This window comes from Amphiura filiformis, unplaced genomic scaffold, assembly GCF_039555335.1.
Source record: "Amphiura filiformis unplaced genomic scaffold, Afil_fr2py scaffold_37, whole genome shotgun sequence".
In the NCBI taxonomy this organism is placed as follows: domain Eukaryota; kingdom Metazoa; phylum Echinodermata; class Ophiuroidea; order Amphilepidida; family Amphiuridae; genus Amphiura; species Amphiura filiformis.
In genome coordinates this window covers 653,224-674,461 of record NW_027305501.1, presented here as the reverse complement: position 1 = coordinate 674,461, position 21,238 = coordinate 653,224, and the positions used below count along the sequence as shown (strand labels likewise).

The window sequence follows — 21,238 nt, the reverse complement described above, 5'->3', positions numbered from 1 at the left end:
AGTCTTATCTCTGAAATGCCGTTTGTTCTGTTCAATTTGCTTGTTTTAATCTCGAGATATGTCTAGTTAACAACGAAAGGGTAAAATCACAATGACAAATTTAAGGACCTTTTACTACATTTATGTTAGTACACATAAAAGATTCTGAATCAGCACCCCTAAATTGACTAAGAACACTTCTCAAACTTTGTGTAGCTCTCTGTGTAGACCCCCTCAAAAATTACCACCACTGGGTCCCCAACTAAGTGTAATCGGGGATGTATAACCATAGCTCCTGGAGTTATCCCACATTTTGGGAGTGACACAATGATCTATTGTGTTCTAATTGTCTCAGACAATCTATTTCAAAGGTATATATAGCGCCGTTCTATTGGCGTTGCAATGGAAGTCAGTGGGGAACGTGTCGCCATAGATGGATTCAGCGCCTGCTGATGGATTGTGAGCCCCTTCCGAGAGGCGGAAGTCTACATTTTCTAGACCATGTACCATGAGCGTCAATCCTGGGGGACAGGGTTCACGTCCCCTCCACATTTTTGGATGGGGGAACACAATATCAAACGGCCTCCTCCACCCACGTAAGCAATGATAATAGTGTAAAAATGATAGACCGAAATTATGCACCAAATGGTTTCAATATGGCCCTTTATTTGGCAAATGTGTTCAGCTTATCAGGGGGCAACATCCCCACTCGACTCAGACATCCCCAGCATATATAGGCCAGTAAAATCAGCTGAAAAGGTCAAACAAATTGCAACATGGAATTTTTTTGCGGAAAACATTTCTATTAGGTGCCCTTATCAATATACTAAAAGTCTACCAAAATCAACCTCTGCGAAATATGGATAAATCGATTTTTTTCAAAATGGCCTCCAAAATGATTAAAATGGTGGACAAAATATAGAAAACAGACTCACTATGTCACTTATTAGTAATAGTCACACGATTCGTATGTTTCAAGCCATGCTTCGAGGGTCTGAAATAAGATTAATCACTTTTTCTCACTTGTAAGTTTTCAAAATGGCCGCCAAAATAGCTGGAACGGTCATTATTCCATCACTAAATATGGAATTAAATAATTAGCACTTGTAAACACAAACTGATAGTTTGGGACCACAAGAAACCCTCTGTACCACAGAAAAAGGTTTTGACACCCCAGAGGAACGGGGATGCCCGGTATCACCAAACCCTAACGACATATCGCCCCACCAACGCACGTTTCTTGTGACCCTCTACGTGTGAACGTATGACAATCTTGAGAGATGGAACGCCTAAAACGCGGGTCAGTCTCAGTTCGTGAGAGGTAAGTATTATGTGCTTGCGTATTTCCCTCTCACTTCTGAGTGGGGTAAACACTGAGCAACTCTACTTACCTCCCACGATCTCTTTGATACGCGCAATGTACCCTCTCAGAGCCCTGACTGGGCGTGACGGTTTCATGGCATATACCCGCAATGAGAACCAGATCAGGTAGGCACATCGGTTAACGAGTAAAGGACAGGGCATGGTCTGGTTCTTGTCCAGGAACCCAGCCCGAGGAAGGATAGAGACTACCCCAGTGGTGAAGCGTAGGTGGTGCTCGTCTATAGACAGAACATAACTGAACAATGTCGACCGCAGGCTACTGTCATCAAGAACACAGTCTTGAGTGTCAAGTCTTGCAACGAGAGAGGTCCTCCGTGGGTTCGAAGGCCTTGGGTAGATACTGCAACACCAGCATGAAGTCCCATTCTGGAACCAGGGAGCGAACTGGAGGTCTTTCTGTCACCATGCTCTTAATGAGGTCCGCAAGTGCTGGACTCGATAAGACCGTCATATACCCCCTCCCCCAAGTCATGATGAATCGCTAAAATGACAGTATTGAATGCTTAAGCGGTACGAGGCATGTAGAATCGGCGAAGTCGCGAATCGTAATTCTGTCTAGTTGACTGTTGCCTTGCCTTTCAGCAAGCGCAGCAACCGAATATTAATGGCCCGCTGTCTGGATGGACTGGCGGAAGTACGCCAAACAGTCAGGTGGAGGTTGTTAATCACCTCCATATGTACCTGGTGCCGGTGGCGTGGCGGAACTGTGAGAAGATCTACGCGGCATAGACGACTGACTAGTTCTCCCACGAGAAGATCCAGGAGGCGGAGAACAATCCACTGCTTGGGCCAGAGAAAGCGGCTAAAAGGAGTAATCAGTTCCAAGAATTGGCTACCTTCAGCAGAACCAGAAGGATCATGGCAATGGGAGGGAAGGCATTATACCGAATATGCCCTCCCAACTCTCCTGCATGGTGTCCCGGCCTAACGCCCTTAATCCCGGGTGAAGTAAGGCGGAAGCTAATGGTTCTGATGGGACGATCTAACCTCTGAAAGATGGACCGATACATGCATACTACTGAGTGAGGTGCCACTCAATTAGACAAGAGAGATGAGGACTGACCCACCCCGACAAGCAAGCCCCTCCTGTTGATGTAAAACGCAACGGTCATGCTGTCATACTGAGTTGATTTATCCACCAGGAGAGGCAGGATTGGAGCTGCCGAGGACCGGAATTATGAGGCTCTGAGGATGCCGCCACGCTTGCAACTGCTCGAGGAAGTATAGCTGTATCTCCACGCAAGTGGCAGCTCCGAACGCTGGCCACCAGCCCTAATAGGCGAAGCCACACCCGAGCCTGAACCGATGCCGCCTGCCTGATAATCAGAGCGCATAATCAAACATCAGCGATCCTCAAGCATATGGGAGACCCGGACCCTGGCGAAGTATATCGTCGCCCCCAGAACTATTCAAGTGGAACAGTAAAAATAAGTTACAGTCATATTGCAGTCATGCTGACAATAAATCACCTTTTCGAATCACCCCTGATTTATAGGCCTTTAGAATCGAACCGGTAGCTCTTTGTGGGAGAAATGTTTGACAACGCTGTATTGAATGTTATATTAGGACCGTCCATCTAATTACCATTCAAATATTTACTCTAAAGTATCCGATACACATAATATGTGGATCATAACTTACATGTATACTATTTTAATACTGATTCAGCTTCTATGGTGAAAAGTTGATTGCCCTGTCTGTATTCACAACTCATAATGACGGTATTTGGCGGCCATTTTGAAATTTTGAACAAAAACTACGCAGACAAATAAATATTTATGAAACGGTAAGAGAATAAGAGCATTTGAAGGTCAAAATGTCACCCAATTCCCACATGGACACTCATCCCGACACTCATATAATATTGATATCACAACTGTCTATTTTTTACGACATTTTGGCTGCCATTTTGAAAAAGTCAATTTTACACATCTTTCGCAGAGGTTGATTTTGGTAGACTTTGAGTATGTTAAAATAGAGACTTAAGAGCAACATTTTCATAACTAACATGTACTATTTTAATACTGATTCAGCTTCTATGGTGAAAAGTTAATTGCCCTGTCTGTATTCACAACCCATAATGAACGTATTTGGCGGCCATTTTGAAATGTTGAACAAAAAACTACGCAGACAAATAAATATTTATGAAACGGTTAGGGCATAAGAGCATTTATAGGTCAAAATGTCACCCAATTCCCATATGGACACTCATATAATATTGAAATCACAACTGTCTATTTTGTACGGCATTTTGGCTGCCATTTTGAAAAAGTCAACTTTACACATCTTTCGCAGAGGTTGATTTTGGTAGACTTTGAGTATGTTACAATAGAGATTTAAGAGCAACATTTTCCGAAAATAGAATTCATGTTGCAATTATTTTGACCTTTGGAGATTTTGGGGCTGATTTTTACTGGCCTAATAGATAAACAAGTGGAAATTGATGCACCAAATGACTTCAATTTGAACCTTCATTTGGCCAAATTTTCAACTTCTGGTGAACACCCCCCTCGGACACACCCTGCGTATCGATAAACAAGTAAAAAAACAACGATGCACCAAATGGCTGAAACTAGTATATATGAATTAGTCTCAGCCAAATGGCTTCAATTTGGACCTTCATCATTCATTTGGAGCCAAATGGCTTTAATGTGAACCTTCATTTGGCAACGTTTTCCAACTTCTACGGGGGACATACCCCATCTGACACCATTCTGCTTATATATAAACAAGAGAAAAATGATGCACCAAACGGCTTCAATTTGGATCTTCATTTGGCAAATTTTCCAAATTCGGAAAACATCCCCCTCAGACACCACCTCCTGCTTAACCCTAACCGTACCGTGTACTACAAAATACTACTTGATGTATGCGCTGTTCGTGCGTGCATCCGACGTGGTGTGATGACGCAATCGCAAGTGGCCAGTGAAGCCCAAGACCCGTGGCAAGGTGTCGCCGACCGTGTGCTGGGCATGCGAGGGGTCTCGGGTTCGAATCCCACCCAGAGCAAACAACGTATTTCGTTCTTTTCTCTCTTTATTCCTTCCTTATTTTCCTTCCCGTCGCCAAAAAGGCCTGAGGCTGTTAGGATTACGTTACCACTATCGAAACTCAATATATGCTTCCTTAACTCTAACCATACCGTGTACTACAAAATACTTCTTGATTATAGAGGAATCCAAATTCACGCATTCCTACACCTGACTAGCAGCCTTTAGTTGGGTAGCCGTCGGCTACAATGCACTCAAAATGTGAAATGATTCGGCCTTGGCAGAAATTTTAAACTGCATTCATCACCCGTTTTACACCTTCCGCGAAAACACAGGTAGACAAAAGAAAGATTTAATAAAGTTTACAACACAATACAGTTCCTTCGACAAAACACACAGCTGGTCTATTCGCTGTTGAAGTGACATAATAATCGGATTAACTACAAGCAGTATCTATGCATTGATGTACTTGCAAACAAAAGGACTATATAAACTGGCCTCAAAAAGAAACTTATATTTTTTCACAAGGTCATATCTTGAAATCATGTGCATCAAAATGAACCAAATTTACACACATGATTACTTCAATACTCTACTTTAATGACATGTTAATATCTAAACGGTGACCTTACTGACACAATTGCAAAATGCACTGGCATGGAACCGCTTACTGTATCACATGTCACAGAATGGAAATTTCGGCAGCAAAGAGTTTAAGGCACATTAAGAAGTCAAAACAAATTGAAATGAATGTAATGTCACTTGCCCAAACACAGACATTAATAATGTGTGTGTCCACCATGTGCTCGGAAGCATTCATTGCATCTTCTACGCATGCTTTCCACCAGGTTTCTGATGCAGGCTTGGGGGAGATTGTTCCAATCTTCCTGTAGAGCTGCTCTGAGTGTTTGTGCATTAACAAGCGGATTGTTCCTTGACGAAACATGTCGCTGGAGCTCATCCCACAGTTGTTCAATCGGATTAAGGTCCGGGGAACAAGAGCACCATGGTAAGAGTTCAATGTCCTGCTCTTCTAGAAATGGTGGTAAGCCGAGCTGTGTGAGGCCTGGCGTTGTCCTGTTGAAATATGGAAACAGCAGGATGCGCCCGAATGAAAGTTATCAGATGAGGCTCCAATACTTCATCGACATATCGCTGTGCAGTTAAGTTTCCTGCAATTGTCACTAGCTCAGTTCTCTCATTGGTGGTTATTCCACTCCAGACCAGACTCCAACTGTTTCAGCAGCTGTTCTTGCTGCTGTCGTCCGAAAACGGTCCCTCAAATGTTGCAGGACAATGTAATGGTCCTGGTTGGGCGTTGTAACTCTTGGTCGCCCGGTACGAGGATTATCGTCCACAGTCCCTGTTGCCAAATACCGGTTGATTAGATTTGAAATGCAAGGTTGTGAACAGCCTAGACGTTCAGCAATGGTCTTTTGTGTAACGCCAGCCTCGAACCATCCAACTGCCCTCCAACGCTGATCAGTTGTTAAACGTGGCATATCAAACACAGGATGAAACTTCAATTTAGACAGAAAGCCTGTACATAACCTCTAAAAGACTGCAGGATTCAAAAATGAAGATCAGCTAAGAGAACACCCCATACAAACCCATACTTACCACACAAACTCATTCACGCATAGCAATAGGATCACACAGGTGCTGAGCTCGAATCTGACCTTCACCGTTGTGTGCTTTGATTATTGAGTAGCTTTGAAATTAATCTCTGAATGAAATTATTGGGCTGTGACATGGGGTCCAGTATGTTGTTCCATATCAGTGCATTTTGCTGTTGTTTCGGCTGTGCAACTGCTTGGATACTGACATGTCGTTAGAGTGGAGTATTGAAGTAATCCTGTGTGTAAATTTGGTTCATTGTGATGCACAGGATTTCAAGATATGACCTTGTGAAAAAATATAAGTTTCTTTTTGAGGCCAGTTTATATGTATGAATAGATGCGACGGGATTACCTGCGGAATTATCTCTATTATATATATTATTAGATATTATTCTATTAACCCTCCTCGTCCTTGCATCTTCTCTAGGTGTTAGGCGGCTTTTATTTGCACAATTGGACGCTCAAAACACCAGGTTGCTACTAGCGGCTACCCAAAGATGTCCGACCAAATCCTGACCATGACTTGGCTCGTTGGATTCGTCTATATGCGCCGTTCGTGCGTGCATCTCACGGCACACCAACATCACCTGGCTAATAATTATTTGGTGCAGCAGAGACACAGAAATGAATACACGGGATCGATATACGTGAATTGCTATGCACGATTTTGATATCAGACGAAAATCTTCGGATACCGGGTTAGAAAATGATGAATATCTCCCGTAAATGATTTCGTCTCAATAAACCAGATGTGGTCTCATACACTTGAGAATACGTGTTGAACAGATATGATATTCGTTTATAGCGTGCGCTTTGAAAATTGGCCGTGCGCTTTGAACTTAAAATCTGACCGAAACTCTATTTTATATTGCGTTGGTCCTGTATGGACAGCGCGCAGTAGCTGCACTTGCTACTCAAGTGGAGGCAGATGATGACCATTGACCGCAATGTCGTATACAAGCTTACTCACACAGCGAGAAATCAATTACCCCGGCTATTGTCGGTAGCCTTAGTCAGGTCACTTCGCTAATTATGCATCTCATAAGGTCCGAATAAAATGGCCATGGGTGGCTGTGGATTCAACCTACCATGGCGATTTCTACCATGAAGATATCGGGGCGATGTCACTGTGCACCGTGCATCCCACGGTTTCGCAGGCCAGCGAAGCCAAAGACCCGTGACAAGGTGTGGCCGACCGTGTGCTGGGCATGCGATGGGTCTCGGGTTCAAATCCCACCCAGAACAAACTCCTTCTTTCTTTCTTTTCTCTCTTTATTCCTTTCTTTCCCTTTCCGTCGCCAACAAGCCCTGAGGCTATTAGGGTTAAGGATAAACAAGTAAAAGGTGATGCACGAAACGGCTTAAATTTGGACCTTCATTTGACAAAATGTCCAACTTATGAGGGGGGAACATACCCCCTCAGACACACTCTGCGCATGGATAAAAAAAGAGAAAAATGATGCACCAAATAGCTTCAAATTGGATCTTCAATGTTCAACTTATGAGCAGACACCCTACGTACGGATAAACAAGTGCTCGTTTTGTCTTCTCTTTTGGACATACGTACACCTTCATAATTAGGCATACAATAATAGTAAAAATGGTCCACGAATGGCTTCAGTAAGGTAGGGCGCCATCCTGTATTATTTCTTCAGGACGGCACAAACCTATCTCACTCCCACCCCCTCCCCGGGGAGGGGGGTAAGGGCCTTCTGGATACGCCACGGTCAGCTGACTTGACATCTTGTATAAAGTTAAAATAGCTATTTTCTGTTTATCACTATAGCCACCAACCCAACATATTGGATAATCCCTGTCGTAGCAGCCATGATATTTGGTGTTATTGTTGCCTGCGTATTTTACTGTTGGAGACGTAGAAATGCAGGTAAAGGATGCATTTTATATAAATTATAAATCGATCACAGAATACCACAGGGCCACTTAAACACGCGATTGAATCACTTTTGCTGTTTTATACTGCGTTAATTGACCGTCAAACGGCTTAACCGATTTAATAAAATGTACCTATATTTTTAAATTTTTCCAGTTGGTAAGAAGGAAAACAATACAAATAACGCAGTCCATTCAAATCCAACTTTTGAGCCGAATGCTGATCACGAAGTCAATTTAAAACCAAGCCATAATCGTCACAACATTTCCACGCGAACACAGCCTCAAGATACAGGATATCTTACCCCTTTACCACCTCAACGCCCTGTGAAAGCCTGTGAAATTACAGGTGATCACCTTCGATTCATGAAAGAATTAGGGAGTGGTCAATATGGTGTAGTGTGGCTAGCTGAGACAAAGATGATCACAAAATCGGGCGTTGTCACTAAAGTGGTCGTTAAAACTACAAAAGGTATTGTTTAATCTTATTATAATGATTGCTATTATGTTTACGAGACCAATGTCGAAATCCCTTTTTTTGGGTCTACATGAAATTGTACTAGGAACACGCTCAGTGGCGGAGAGACAGAGGGAGGAGCATGGGGGAAAATGTCCTCGTCAGGACTCTAACCTCTCCCCAAAAAAATAAAATAATACTAGGCCCATTCCATGTCAACTCCAGGGATGTGTCATTATACATGCGAAATCAAAAATGTGTACAACTCTATGGAGAATGCAAACCTTACTGATGTGTTGAAGCCATCGAGTCCCAAAGCCAATATCTCTCAGAAATGTTGTCCAAGGACATATCGTCAACATACCTGAAGTTGATGGTGGGGCAAAATGTCTGACATTGGTTTTCAGGGGGGTAAAAATGTACAAAAAATGTACAATTGGGGTTTTGCATGGGTAATATATCAGCTAAAAGTATTCTAATAGGCTCAATATTGGATAAGAGTAATGTCCTACCAAAGGGCTCTGACTGGCAAAAAAATGGACATTAAAATTATTTTTACTTTTGAAGTTTTGACCCCCCAAAGTTGGTCCTGGATGGACGAAGTTGCATTTTGAGGGCCCTATATCTTTTAAAGTAAAGGAGTTACAAGTTTTTTGATGCCAGATTTGAATTCTACACAAATAAGTACCCCAGAATACATACTTTTCAAAGTTGTAAATGGTTCCCTTTATACATATATGGACCTCCAAACGTTGTGTTTCGCGTTGCGACACATTTTTTACGCTGACCCCCCTAAATTTCAAATTGATGCCACGGGAAAATGAAATGGAGTATGAAGCTCAAATGTTCGGAATTTTACTTTCTCATCAATATCTACCACCACACAGAAAAAGAAAAAAATTGAAGAGGTGCTGCGGTGCACATCCCTGGAGTTGACATGGAATGGGTCACTAATAATAAATAAAAATTGATTTTGTTTTATCGGCAAATGTGCGTAAAATTAGTTGATTTCTGACACCCCCGTCACTGAACACACAACATTTATATAACGTTTTAAACAGTATTGTTTCCTCATCTCAATTGCATTGTTGCACTTGTTTGAACCACACTATCAAAATAAGCATAACAGTGAAGGGGAAATGTGCCCAATTGTGATTAAAATGATGAGGTTATTCATTCACAGTGGATATGACTCATCGTAGCCCCACGAGAGAGGTTTCGTGTACATTAAAAAAAATCTAGCTATGTAGTTATTTCCCAAATGCTGTGAGGGTTAAGTAAGTTCTCTTTTTATACCTGTAGAGGGCGCAACGACATCTGAAAAAGAAGACCTCCGTAGAGAGCTGAACCTAATGAAAAAGTTCAAAAATCATCCGAACGTGTTAGAGTATTTAGCAGGCTGCGTTGTGAGAGGTAATGTGATTCTGTTTCCAAAGTATTATATTTTTAGCTTCATTTAAGATTTTCTTAGATATTTAGATTTTAAAAAAAAATTTCATGAAGCTTAGGGGCCTATGTTTGCATGCCTGTATCCCAAGGTTCCCATCTCCCGGGATAAAACGAAACCAAAAAGTCGACCTATTATATGTGCAATTTGTCAAATTGGTCCAAATGCTGAAGACAAAGAACGTATATGGTCCACATTCTCAGTGTGCTAAGGGTGCATTAATAAGATCCACGTAAAACTTAGGCACAACACCTTTTTTGGTCATATAGCGCCATCGATGCCCGAAAAGTTACCGATGACGCTTTTTATCGTACCCTAAACATTTGTACAGTGCATTCGTTTTTTATTTAAATGAAAAACACTACTAGAGCAACTGTGCCCTTTGCAAGGTAAGTTAGGCGGATGATTGTGACGATCTGATCAAGCAGCAATACTGTGCTGGGTGCTGGACTGTTTCATTACCTAGCCGGGACACCGGCTAGGTCTTGTGATGCTATCGGATCTTTCTTCTTTCTTCTTCTGCTTCTTTCTTTCTTCTGGCAACACATTTCAAAATGATTCTTCTCCTACATGTTACATCCTACAATAACGTCACTTGCACATATGCATCGGCTATATCCAATGTCTATAGGATATTCACAAATTTGGGGTCAAAGGTCATTAAGGGGTCATTTCCGGTATAAAACGAAATATCTTCAAAATGCTTCTTCTGCCACAAATTACATAGTACGATGATGTCACTTACACATGCATCGGCTATATCCAGTGCCTATAAGTTATTCACAGAATTTGGGCAAAGGTCATTAAGGGGTCATTTCCGGTCTGAAAGCTAAAAATATTCAAAAAATCACTGCTTTTACAAATTACATAGCAGAGTGTTGTCATTAGCACACATGCATTTCTACCAACCAGGGTCTTTGGGGTGTCTACAGTTTCGGGGTCAAAGGTCATTAAGGGGTCACTTCTGGTCAAAAACCAAAAATCATCATCATTATTTTAAATCTCAAAACGTAACCAGACCAGAGTGATATAAACTTCATATATGCATTAGTGTTACCCGATGTATGCACGGTATTTTTATTTTTTGGTCAAAGGTCATTTATACGTCATTTCCGGTTTTAAGCTAAATAACTTTAAGAATTTTTATCTCCATAACTAAGCATAGTATATTTTTTTAATTTAAACTGTAACAATGCATTTTCTCGGTGTATATGAGTTTTTTTTATATTGGTGTCAAAGGTCATTAAGGAGGTCAAAACGTCAAATTTGCAAAAATATGTTTAAAATTACGGAAAAGTAGCTGTATCTCAGCCTATGGAAGACGGATAAAGCTCCTACATGCTACAGTGATGCACCATTAATGGTGTGAGATGTCCATAATAGCCGGTCAAAGGTGAAACTTTAAGTTAAGACTGGCATTTCCGGCCCCGGCTAGGTCCAGATCTGTAACCAGATCTAGTTAATTGCCGTTTTAATATACCTTGATCGTGGAAAGCTGGCAGTTTAAAAACTTGACCTTTGACCTCTGTATGACCCCCTTAATGACCTTAAATGAATTTTGAAATGATTTTAAAATGTTTAGAATGTCATAAGGACCATTGCATTTAAATTTCAGCGCAATTGGAGCATTTTGAAAAACTTGACCTTCGACCCCTTTATGACCCCTAAATGACCCTAAATGAATTTTGAAATATTTTTAAAATGTTTAAAATGTCATAAGGATCATTGCATTTAAATTTCAGCCATTATTGAAGCATTTTTAAAACTTGACCTTTGACCCCTTTATTGCCCCTTAATGACCTTAAATGAACTTTAAAATATTTTCAACATGTTTACAATGTCATAAGGATCATTGCATTTAAATTTCAGCTCAATTGGAGCATTTTGGAACACTTGACCTTTGACCCTATGACCCCTTAATGACCTTTAAATGTTTAAGATTATTTTAAAATGTTTAGAATGTCGTAAGGACCATTGCATTTAAATTTCAGCTCAATTGGAGCATTTTGAAAAACATGACCTTTGACCCCTTTATGACCCCTTAATGACCTTAAATGAATTTAAAAATATTTTTATAATGTTTAAAATGTCATAAGGATCATTGCATTTAAATTTCAGCTCAATTGGAGCATTTTGAAAAACTTGACCTTTGACCCCTTTATGGCCCCTTAATGGCCTTAAATACATTTTAAAATATTTTAAACATGTTTAGAATGTCATACGGATCATTGCATTTAAATTTCAGCTCAATTGGAGCATTTTGAAAAACTTGACCTTTGACCCCTTTACGGCCCCTAATGACCTTAAATAAATTTCAAAATATTTTAAACATGTTTAGAATGTCATAAGGATCATTGCATTTAAATTTCAGCTCAATTGGAGCATTTTGGAAAACTTGACCTTTGACCCCTTTATGGCCCCTTAATCACCTTAAATAAATTTTACAATGTTTTAAACATGTTTAGAATGTCATAAGGATCATTGCATTTAAATTTCAGCTCAATCGGAGCATTTTCGGTTAAAAGGACCTTTTTTGACCCCTGTGACCCCTTGGATGACCTCTGACGTTAAACAACCCATAACTTTTGTAGCCAGCTACCCAATACTGCTTGTGACTAAGTTTGGTCGAAATCCAATCAAGGATGCGGAAGTAGTAGCAAATTGTGAGAAGAAAGAAAGAAAGAAACGGCAAGAAAGAAATAAGTTAGGCTGCACGCCTAACTTAATTAGGCTGCACGCCTAACTTAAATACTATGCAACTATTAATTATTATGCTTGTTAGAATTTATTACATCTGCAGGGAGTGATGTTTTAAAAAGAGTCATCGGTACCTAACCGGTAGTTCTATGGGACCAAATTGGATGTGGTACATTATTCTTTACAAAGCAAATCCATATTTTGGGAACCAAACACCCCAATAAATCCAGGCTAGCTGTTGTTTGTAAGACAGTTCAATAATGCCACATGTGCTACTTACATTCAATATAACCATCAGACAAGGTGTACTAGGAGCTGCTGCCCAAGTTTCTTTATCCGGTCAATCGATTTAAATAGAGAGATTGCGGAGAGGCGTTCGCTGCAAACGCCATACGGGTTACGGATTTCTGCATTTTGCGGTAGAACGTCATAGTCCCGTTCACATCCAAACTAGCCTCCTGCACAACCAGTTTGTGTCGGTCCTAACGCCCGTCGTTCCTAGTATGTTCGTGATAGCCGCATAGAGTCTGAACCAAGACTACGTGTAAACGCAATTGCAATCATGATGGCGCTATACTGAGACAAATAATCTAAAGGTAATAGGAAGCACCCATTGATTCAACTTGGGTGCATCGAACCAGAGAATATTATCTTCTTTCATCCAACTACTTTCCTCGGTATTGATATGCAAATACGACTGGCTGTTTCTATAATGCTCTAAGCATTCAGTCCAGATTAGCGATATTTGAGTTTTGCGGGCTATTGGAAAATGAGTATAGGCCTATGTTCACACGTGTTTGTCTAAATAATCTAAACAGAGTTTGGTGTTGGATGCCTAGGAAGTCTTGGTGTATATTATTCGAATAACCAGAAACAAACTCCATTATCATATAAATAATACCCTGTTTACTTTCTAAAGCAAAATGAAAATAGATAATCTAATATGCCTATAGTTCGATTACTACCCAGCAAACAAATATATTACAGAAAACGTTAAATGTCCGGTTAAAGGTTATGTGAGGGTCAAGGGCATTAAAAGTTTTAATAACATTCAAAAAACTCTTTGTTCTAAATTTGCTGATAAACGTTCTAACACAATAGACACTTAAATATGTTTGCCAAATGATATTTTACTAAAGCATTTCGAATTTGGCTTAAAATGTTGTCGTATTATTTTTGCAGTATAATACGAGTTTTCATGATTTTTATATAAACATACATCGATATGTTATCAAAAGCACATGCATTATCATGTTTTAAAAACATTTTGGAGTTTGCTGAATAGTATCCATAAGCAAAACATTTTGACAGCTGTTTAATGCACAACGAAAAAACAAGGCGAAAAATAGCGTTGCACGAACTTCTGTTCCCCGTCCCAAACATACCATTATACCGCATTTATGCCGTAACACGACACAATCTTGCCTAAAACGCCTCTTCGCAAGCTGATTTTTGGACGGCATTTTCCACACACAAATGAATAGGCAATCTGCCAGTTCGAATTCGCGTCGAAAAAAATCGAAATTTGTTCACTTCTTCTTGTCTATACGAGATCAGATTTTAACCCCCAAAATGGATTTTATTACATGTCGGACTCTACTTGTTCTATTAGGATACTTTGATTCGATTCATAATATGATAAACATAACATTTTTCTGCATTTTATAATGCGTTTTTTTGTCATTTTGGAACGTCATTTTTTGCTACCAACCGCAACGTAATCGCCTTACGGTAATTCCACGATTGACCAATTCACAATAGATTTCACCCTCTAGAGGGCATAATAACCGATTTTCGACTAATGTAGCTTGCCGTTCTCGTTCCCGTTTCACGTAAATTTCGCAATCTCTCTAATGACTATCAGTGCCCTCGTAGTTTCGTGGAGTTTTGGGTTTTGAGCAAATTTGATCACACTTACGCACATGTCTATGATCACCTATGTTTCTAAGGGGACTGTCATTTTCTTCGGAAGGAGGGGGGGTCGTGAATATTCTGGGGGGACATAGAATTTTAAGACCAAACATAGGGGGGCTAGAGTTTTTAACACCCAAAATAGGGGGGTATAGAATTATTAAGGGTTATTAAGCGCATTCTTTTAATTTAACAATCAAATTGTGCGCACAATCTTTCGTTATATAATGCAAAATGTTTGCATTATATAATTTTGTGACCTTCTTTAGACACGCGATCAGAATTTTAATGCACACTTTCTTCACTCTAAAGTTTTGGTGCGCTCCTTGTCTTTGTTCCGGCAATGAATAATTTGTCTTGAGTCTGTGTAGGCGGAAGGGGCAGGGGGTCATCAAAATTTTCGACCCGCGATAGGGGGGTCGTAAATTTTTTTGCCCGCGATAGGGAGGGTCATAAAAATTGACTCCGGTCACCGACATATTCATGACACCCCCCCCTGCCGAAGAAAATGACAACCCCCCTAACCAATATGACCTCAAAGGCCAATATGGCTTAAATATAAAAGTATGGGTATGAGTGCGCATAGCATCTCCCGCTATCCATCAATCATTTCACATTTGTTGTCTAAAAAACGTATTATATTTTGTTCTTTGAAGGCTCGCTTTGCATAATCCTAGAATATATGGCGAGAGGCACTCTGCGCCAAGTTCTTATGAACAGTCGTCAATTATATGATTATGCGTATACCAGGAAACGAGACATCCAGTCCACTTTGTCGCAGACTCAGTTGATGATATTTGCGCAGCAAGTGGCAACTGGGATGAATTTCATAACTTCCAACAAGGTAGTATGTCTAAATCTATAAAACTAGTTTGCATCAATCTATGGGGTCTCTCCCATAGATATCTTTTTTGTCTATAATTATTAAGTTTTGTTTGTATATTTAATGTCTTGGATGTACTATCAGATAGATGAGTACCGTTGATGTAAAAGTGAATTAGAATAAACAAAAAAAAACTTGAAACTTGAAACTCCCTGAGTCTGTCCATCTATAATAAATAACGCTATTATTGTATTACCACAATAGAATTTTGAATCCCTTGAGCTCCGTAAAGTGTAAATAGTGGAATGACTTCGCATCCTGCATTTACTGGAATGCCTTCCCATGCTACATTGGTTGGAATGCTTTCCGATAATGCAGTGTTGAAATTATGCTATAGCTTCCCATAATGCATTGTATCCCATAATGTAAAGTGTAAATAGGGGAATGTCTGCCAGTGGATACCTTCCCATAATGCTTAGAATGCCTTTCTATTTTTTTTTACAATGCTGAAAAATATATATTTATGTACTATATGCTCTACTGGAAGTACCCATTATGGCTTTTGATATTCAACTGAACTCGCGCCATGGGTAACATTACCCTGGGTTGGTTTTTTATTTAGAAAAACAGCATAGGGTCATAACCTTGTTTTCTTTACTATATCGCTATAAAAATGATGATAAATACATAAAGAAATTGACAACTTTTAAACTGCAATGGTAGACAAAATAGGTTGGAATGAAAAATAGAATGTGCACCTTGTAATGGTCATATTTTCGTTATTTCTAGAGTGATGAAATGGCGCTTTCTTTAGTGTCAAGTCTAAACATTACCCTCAACCCCAATACCTCCCCCTGCCCCACCAATCAATGTAGGGTACTACTGAGCGCACATGAACAAAATGTCAGGATTCAACATTGATCGGGGGAACGGGGCTCATTTGCAATACCGTACTACTTTCATTCCAACCCCTTTGTCCAGGGTTGTGGGTCGTTCCTCATTCGATAAGAGCATAGTAATGCGAATTCTGAATCAGTGATATCCCTGATGACGTGTGTTAAGACCCATTTTAATCCCATAAATATTATGGTCAATTTAACGTCAAATGTAAAGGAGTACTTACTTTTTGGAAATGTTTATAATCTAAACACAAGTTAAACATAGTATTTGGAAGGGGTATAAGTGTTAAGGATGTGTTTAGATACAAATTCAAAATGTGAAAACGTGTAAACGTGTAAACCAAAGGACGGTGTTAAATTTATTTTGCATTTATGATGTGAAGGAGAATAGGTTTCAAAATATGAAATTTTTTTCTGGAATTGTACAAGTAAATAATAATAACAATTTGACTAAACGCCCAACGTGTTTAAAAAGTGTTACAGCTAGATTTTTAGAGTGTATGTGCTAGGGATGTATAATTTTTTCATGCTAAACCTTATTATGATTCAACTGAAGTAAGAAAAAAATTGTTTTATTGGCGTAACCCGACCGACCCTAAAAATAGGCCCGACCCTAGACTCGTTCTTACTTTTTTTTTTTATAACATTTTAAAAATTATTAAAATAAATAAAATTAAAACAAAGAAAGAAACAAAAAAGTTCCAAGGCATTTATCAAGTTACCGCTTAAAATGTGTGTAATTTTTTTTAAGTCATACAATTATAGCTATACATTTCCTTTCATTTCAGTGTGTACATCGTGACCTAGCTGCCAGGAATGTACTCGTTAGTGAGGATCTTGTCTGTAAAGTGTCTGATTTTGGTTTAGCTCGAGAAGAGGAAGAATATCATAGAAAATCAGACGTAAGTACCAATATAGTACACTGCAAGACTCATACCGGGGCCGCTGGCGTAAGTATTATGTTGCCAAGTATCTCCTGACTTTTACTCACGGAGTACCTACACAGTATTACTACTGCACAGGGTCCACCAACCAACACTGCACTGCCCTGGTACTACACTTATACTACGCTGGTGTTGCACAGTCCAACCCTAGTACCTTGGCGATGGTATACCGGTAGAGGAGACCAGCTGCAGGGGTCGCAAAGAGAATCTGGCAGCGTAGTTTAATCATTATGTGACCCTCCACCACGAAACGATTCGTAAAGTCGGCCTCGGTCAATTTGGTTTTATTTCGTGTTTAGAAAATATATATTATAAGCTTTAAAATAATACATTATTTGACTTCAAACGATATCCAGAATTGGAGTTATGATTTGTTGCACTTTGCTTCAGCAAAAGGATAACTTATTTCGGTGTAACATGTGTCTCTTTTCCACATTGGTGGTAAAAATATCAAACGCTCATAATTTGCGGGCACTTCAAATCATTCCCAAGTCAATGAGGTCTAGGAATGTCCTCTCATTGTTGATTGTTCGGTAACCGACCACTTAAACATGATTTAGCCAAAGCAAACAAAGACTATAGCTATTTACGAATCCTATACATAGGTATAGAAGCTTATTATCCTCTTCAAAAATAGGATTATTGATTGGTTTAAAAGGTGTTTGACTGGCACTGGCATAATGAGAAACATGTACCACCAAAAATGTAGGTACATATGAAACAACCTTTATGTACATTTTGCTCTGTAACTCAAAATGCGCATTCCACATACCAACAAGCCTACACACTAACTAAGCTCATTTGCATTTCATAACTTCCGCTCGCTAATGTCGCCGTAAGACCTGAGACCAAATTTGTATAGCAATACTCTATTTAAATAACAGAGCGGCTCATACTAATTTCACGTTGCCGCTTCCTAATAATTGTTCCATGGTGTGATCTTATAAATTACATAAAAATGCAACTGTCTTTCAAAAGAGTTACCTGTAACAATAAACGATGTTGGCATATATAAGCTACGTACATCTACGATTTATTAAAAGATACGAGCAGGGCAGCTAATGCAACAACAACCAGATATCATTTTCTCAACAAATTGTCCACTGCATAGCAATATTTGGTCAATGTGTTTTACCGTAGCAACGCGGAAAAGGTGCAACATAATCATTGGCAAAATACGTTTTTGCTGTAACTTTGCATGTATTTCAGAATGATAAAATGGAAGCTCCAGAAAATGTATGCGTAATTTATCCAGATTAATAATATACGACTAATTCAAAGATAATATTCGAACATTTATTTACCGTTTGCGAGACGACTTCAATATTTCTCATACCCCTAAAAGTGGCGCTGAGGTACGGACTCTGTCATGCAATAATTGATTGCCGGTTCGAGCCCCGGCAGTGCCATCGTGTTATGCACTTGGGCAAGCGATTTACCTTACTTGCCTCTCTGTATCCAGTTTGTACAATTGTGAGCTGCTATGAATATTTTCCATTAAGAGCTACCCAAAGTTATGAGCATGCCTTGGGCATTGTATGGCAGCTAACATATTCTAACGGCAGTGGATTAAATGTAAAGCGCTTTGATACACGTAAAACATTTGAAAAGAGCTGTATAAATAACACCATAATTTGTATTTATTTTTATATGAAATATACTGTTCAAATAATTAAACAGATATGAATTTCCACGGGTAATTTATCCACAATTTTGGTTTTCAAAAGATGATGTTTTCTTGTTCAGATTGAAAGTAGATCCACGGTTTGCGTTCTATTACGTAATAAAATTATTTCTTTCTAAACGACATGACGCTACACTGATAGCAACCGTAGACTGAATAATGGTGAAAGTGTATTGCCTTATCTCACTTCCGAACAGGTAGTGTCACACCACAAATAAAATGGTCGTCATATCAAGAAACGAAAAAATAGTAAATAAATAAACAAACAAACAAACAAACAAACAAACGAATAAGTAAATATACAAATGAACAAGCAACTAAATAAATAATCAGTAGATTAATAAAATAAAGAAATAATTAGATAAATACATAATAAAGAATATTAAATTGGGATCATATGACCAAGTGCCGCCAAATGAACAGGCGGCCTGAAGATGCACCTAGGATAAGGTGCGATACCGTAGCCTCTCAAGATAAACGCAGAGGAGGCTTAAAGGCATTCCTACAATGCACTATGATATGTTTATCTGGTTGACTAGATTTAATCTTGTCTCTCGTTTACGATTCCCAGATGATTGAGAGTATTCACAACACACATGCAAAAGGATTCTCTTATTTTTGCCATGATCAGATGACAGACTGACCAAGAATGTACGTAGGCCAAGCATATTCTTGGTTGCAGTCTCCAGTTGCTTCTCCCATGAATAAATTTACATCTGCGAAATGCTCAATAACGTTGAAAAAAACAAATCTAATTGAGATGGTAATGATGGATTTGGTTAAAAATCCACATAAAAAGCATTGAGTTACTTATAATTGTGTGATCTGAAATAGCTGCTTTGAAACTTTCAGTGCTAGTTATGTTGAGAATATTTGTAGGAAGATCGTTCCAATCCAGTATTGTGTGAGGATAAAAAACTATCTTTGTATATATTGCTGTTGGTTTTTATCCCTCTGAATTGGGCAGGATGGTATTGTCTTGTAGTTTTGGCAAAGGTTTCAATTTTTTAATTGGACAGGATGGTATTGTCTTGTAGTTTTGGCAAAGGTTTCATTTTGAATTTTGAACATGTTGGTTGAACAAACTATTAAAGCGAGGTTAAGCTCGACAAGCGTAGAATCTCCACTAGCGGGCGACAGACTCGACCAGCTCCAATGGCTTGCGCAAACTTGGCCAGCGTGCGCAAAACTTATATAGTCCGGCATGGCGTACATTACTTGAACATTGTTGGCACTAAAATCAATCTATCGGCTGCAAAGAAAGAGCACTATAAAACCAGGGTTCAGCGTCATAAAAAAGCAAATCCAGCTGAGTGGTACAAGCAAATCAAGGTCATGGCAAATTTGAGCAACTCTGAGTCAACCATTCAGCCCCCTCCAGGTGTTGATGCTAATGACTTTGAAGCCGTTGCGAACAGCATCAACAACATCTTTGCATCAGTTTCTAATGACCTTGATGTGCTTGATACCGCTAAGCTTCCTGCTTATCGACCAGATCCAAACCCATGCCCTACTGTTCATGACTACGAGGTTTATGAAATGCTGAAGAAAATTAAAAATTGGAAAAGCCGGTGGTCCAGACGGTATTTCTGCCAGGCTCATTAGAGAGTTCTCCTATGAACTTAGTAAACCCCTGGCCGAAATCCTCAATCAATCATACTTTGAAGGTTCAGTACCACCCCAGTGGAAGAGGGCTGTTGTAGTCCCGATTCCAAAGTCTAAACCCGCTACTTGGGATAAACTGAGACCAGTCTCTCTAACTGACCACTTTGCCAAAGTTGCAGAGGGTTTTATGGCAACGTGGTTGTTAGAGGACTTAGAGAAATCTATTGATCCCAATCAATACGGGAACCGCAAAGGTGTTTCCACCACACATTATCTGGTGAAATTAATGGATACTCTGATCATGAATTCTGACAAACCCGGTCACTTGAGCTCGGTTGTTATCACTGATTTCAGCAAAGCTTTCGATTTAGTAAACCACAATGTGCTCATCAATAAATTTATATCCCTTGGTATACGTCCCTCAGTAGTGACATGGATTGCCAGTTTTCTTGATGGTAGAGAACAGAGTGTTAGGTACCGTGGTCAAAATAGTGATTGGGTTAAGTTGAAAGGTGGTGTGCCTCAAGGCACACGCATTGGCCCACTTGGTTTTGTCACCGTAGTTAATGATGCCGCTATGGACAATTCCATTACGACATTGAAATATGTCGATGATTTAACTTTGGTTGAGACGAGAGCACGTAATGATGCATCTAACATGCAGACTCATCTTGACAAATTCCAGGATTGGGCGGTGCAAAACCACATGAAGCTTAACCCTTTAAAGTGTGCTTCTATGAAAGTGTCATTCTTGAGAAACAACCCAGTTGACCAACCACTTATGATTGCTAATGTTCCCCTTCAGTCTGTCTCAGCTGCAAAAATACTTGGTGTCCATGTAAGTTCTGATCTGAAATGGGGTAACCATGTTACTGAAGTGCTAAAAAGGCAAATGGTAGACTGTATATGC

At 39.5% G+C, this 21,238-nt stretch overlaps 1 protein-coding gene across 1 annotated transcript in view; it reads left to right on the top strand.

Annotated features, from left to right (window-relative positions):
- LOC140144028 (fibroblast growth factor receptor 1-like) overlaps positions 1 to 21,238 on the top strand; it is a 50,393-nt gene that overhangs the window by 13,382 nt on the left and 15,773 nt on the right. Inside the window, exons 4-8 of the mRNA XM_072165856.1 lie at positions 7,758 to 7,856; positions 8,019 to 8,333; positions 9,621 to 9,731; positions 15,030 to 15,217; positions 16,884 to 16,997. Of these exons, the coding sequence (XP_072021957.1) occupies positions 7,758 to 7,856; positions 8,019 to 8,333; positions 9,621 to 9,731; positions 15,030 to 15,217; positions 16,884 to 16,997 (827 nt within the window). The remainder of the gene's footprint in view (positions 1 to 7,757; positions 7,857 to 8,018; positions 8,334 to 9,620; positions 9,732 to 15,029; positions 15,218 to 16,883; positions 16,998 to 21,238) is intronic.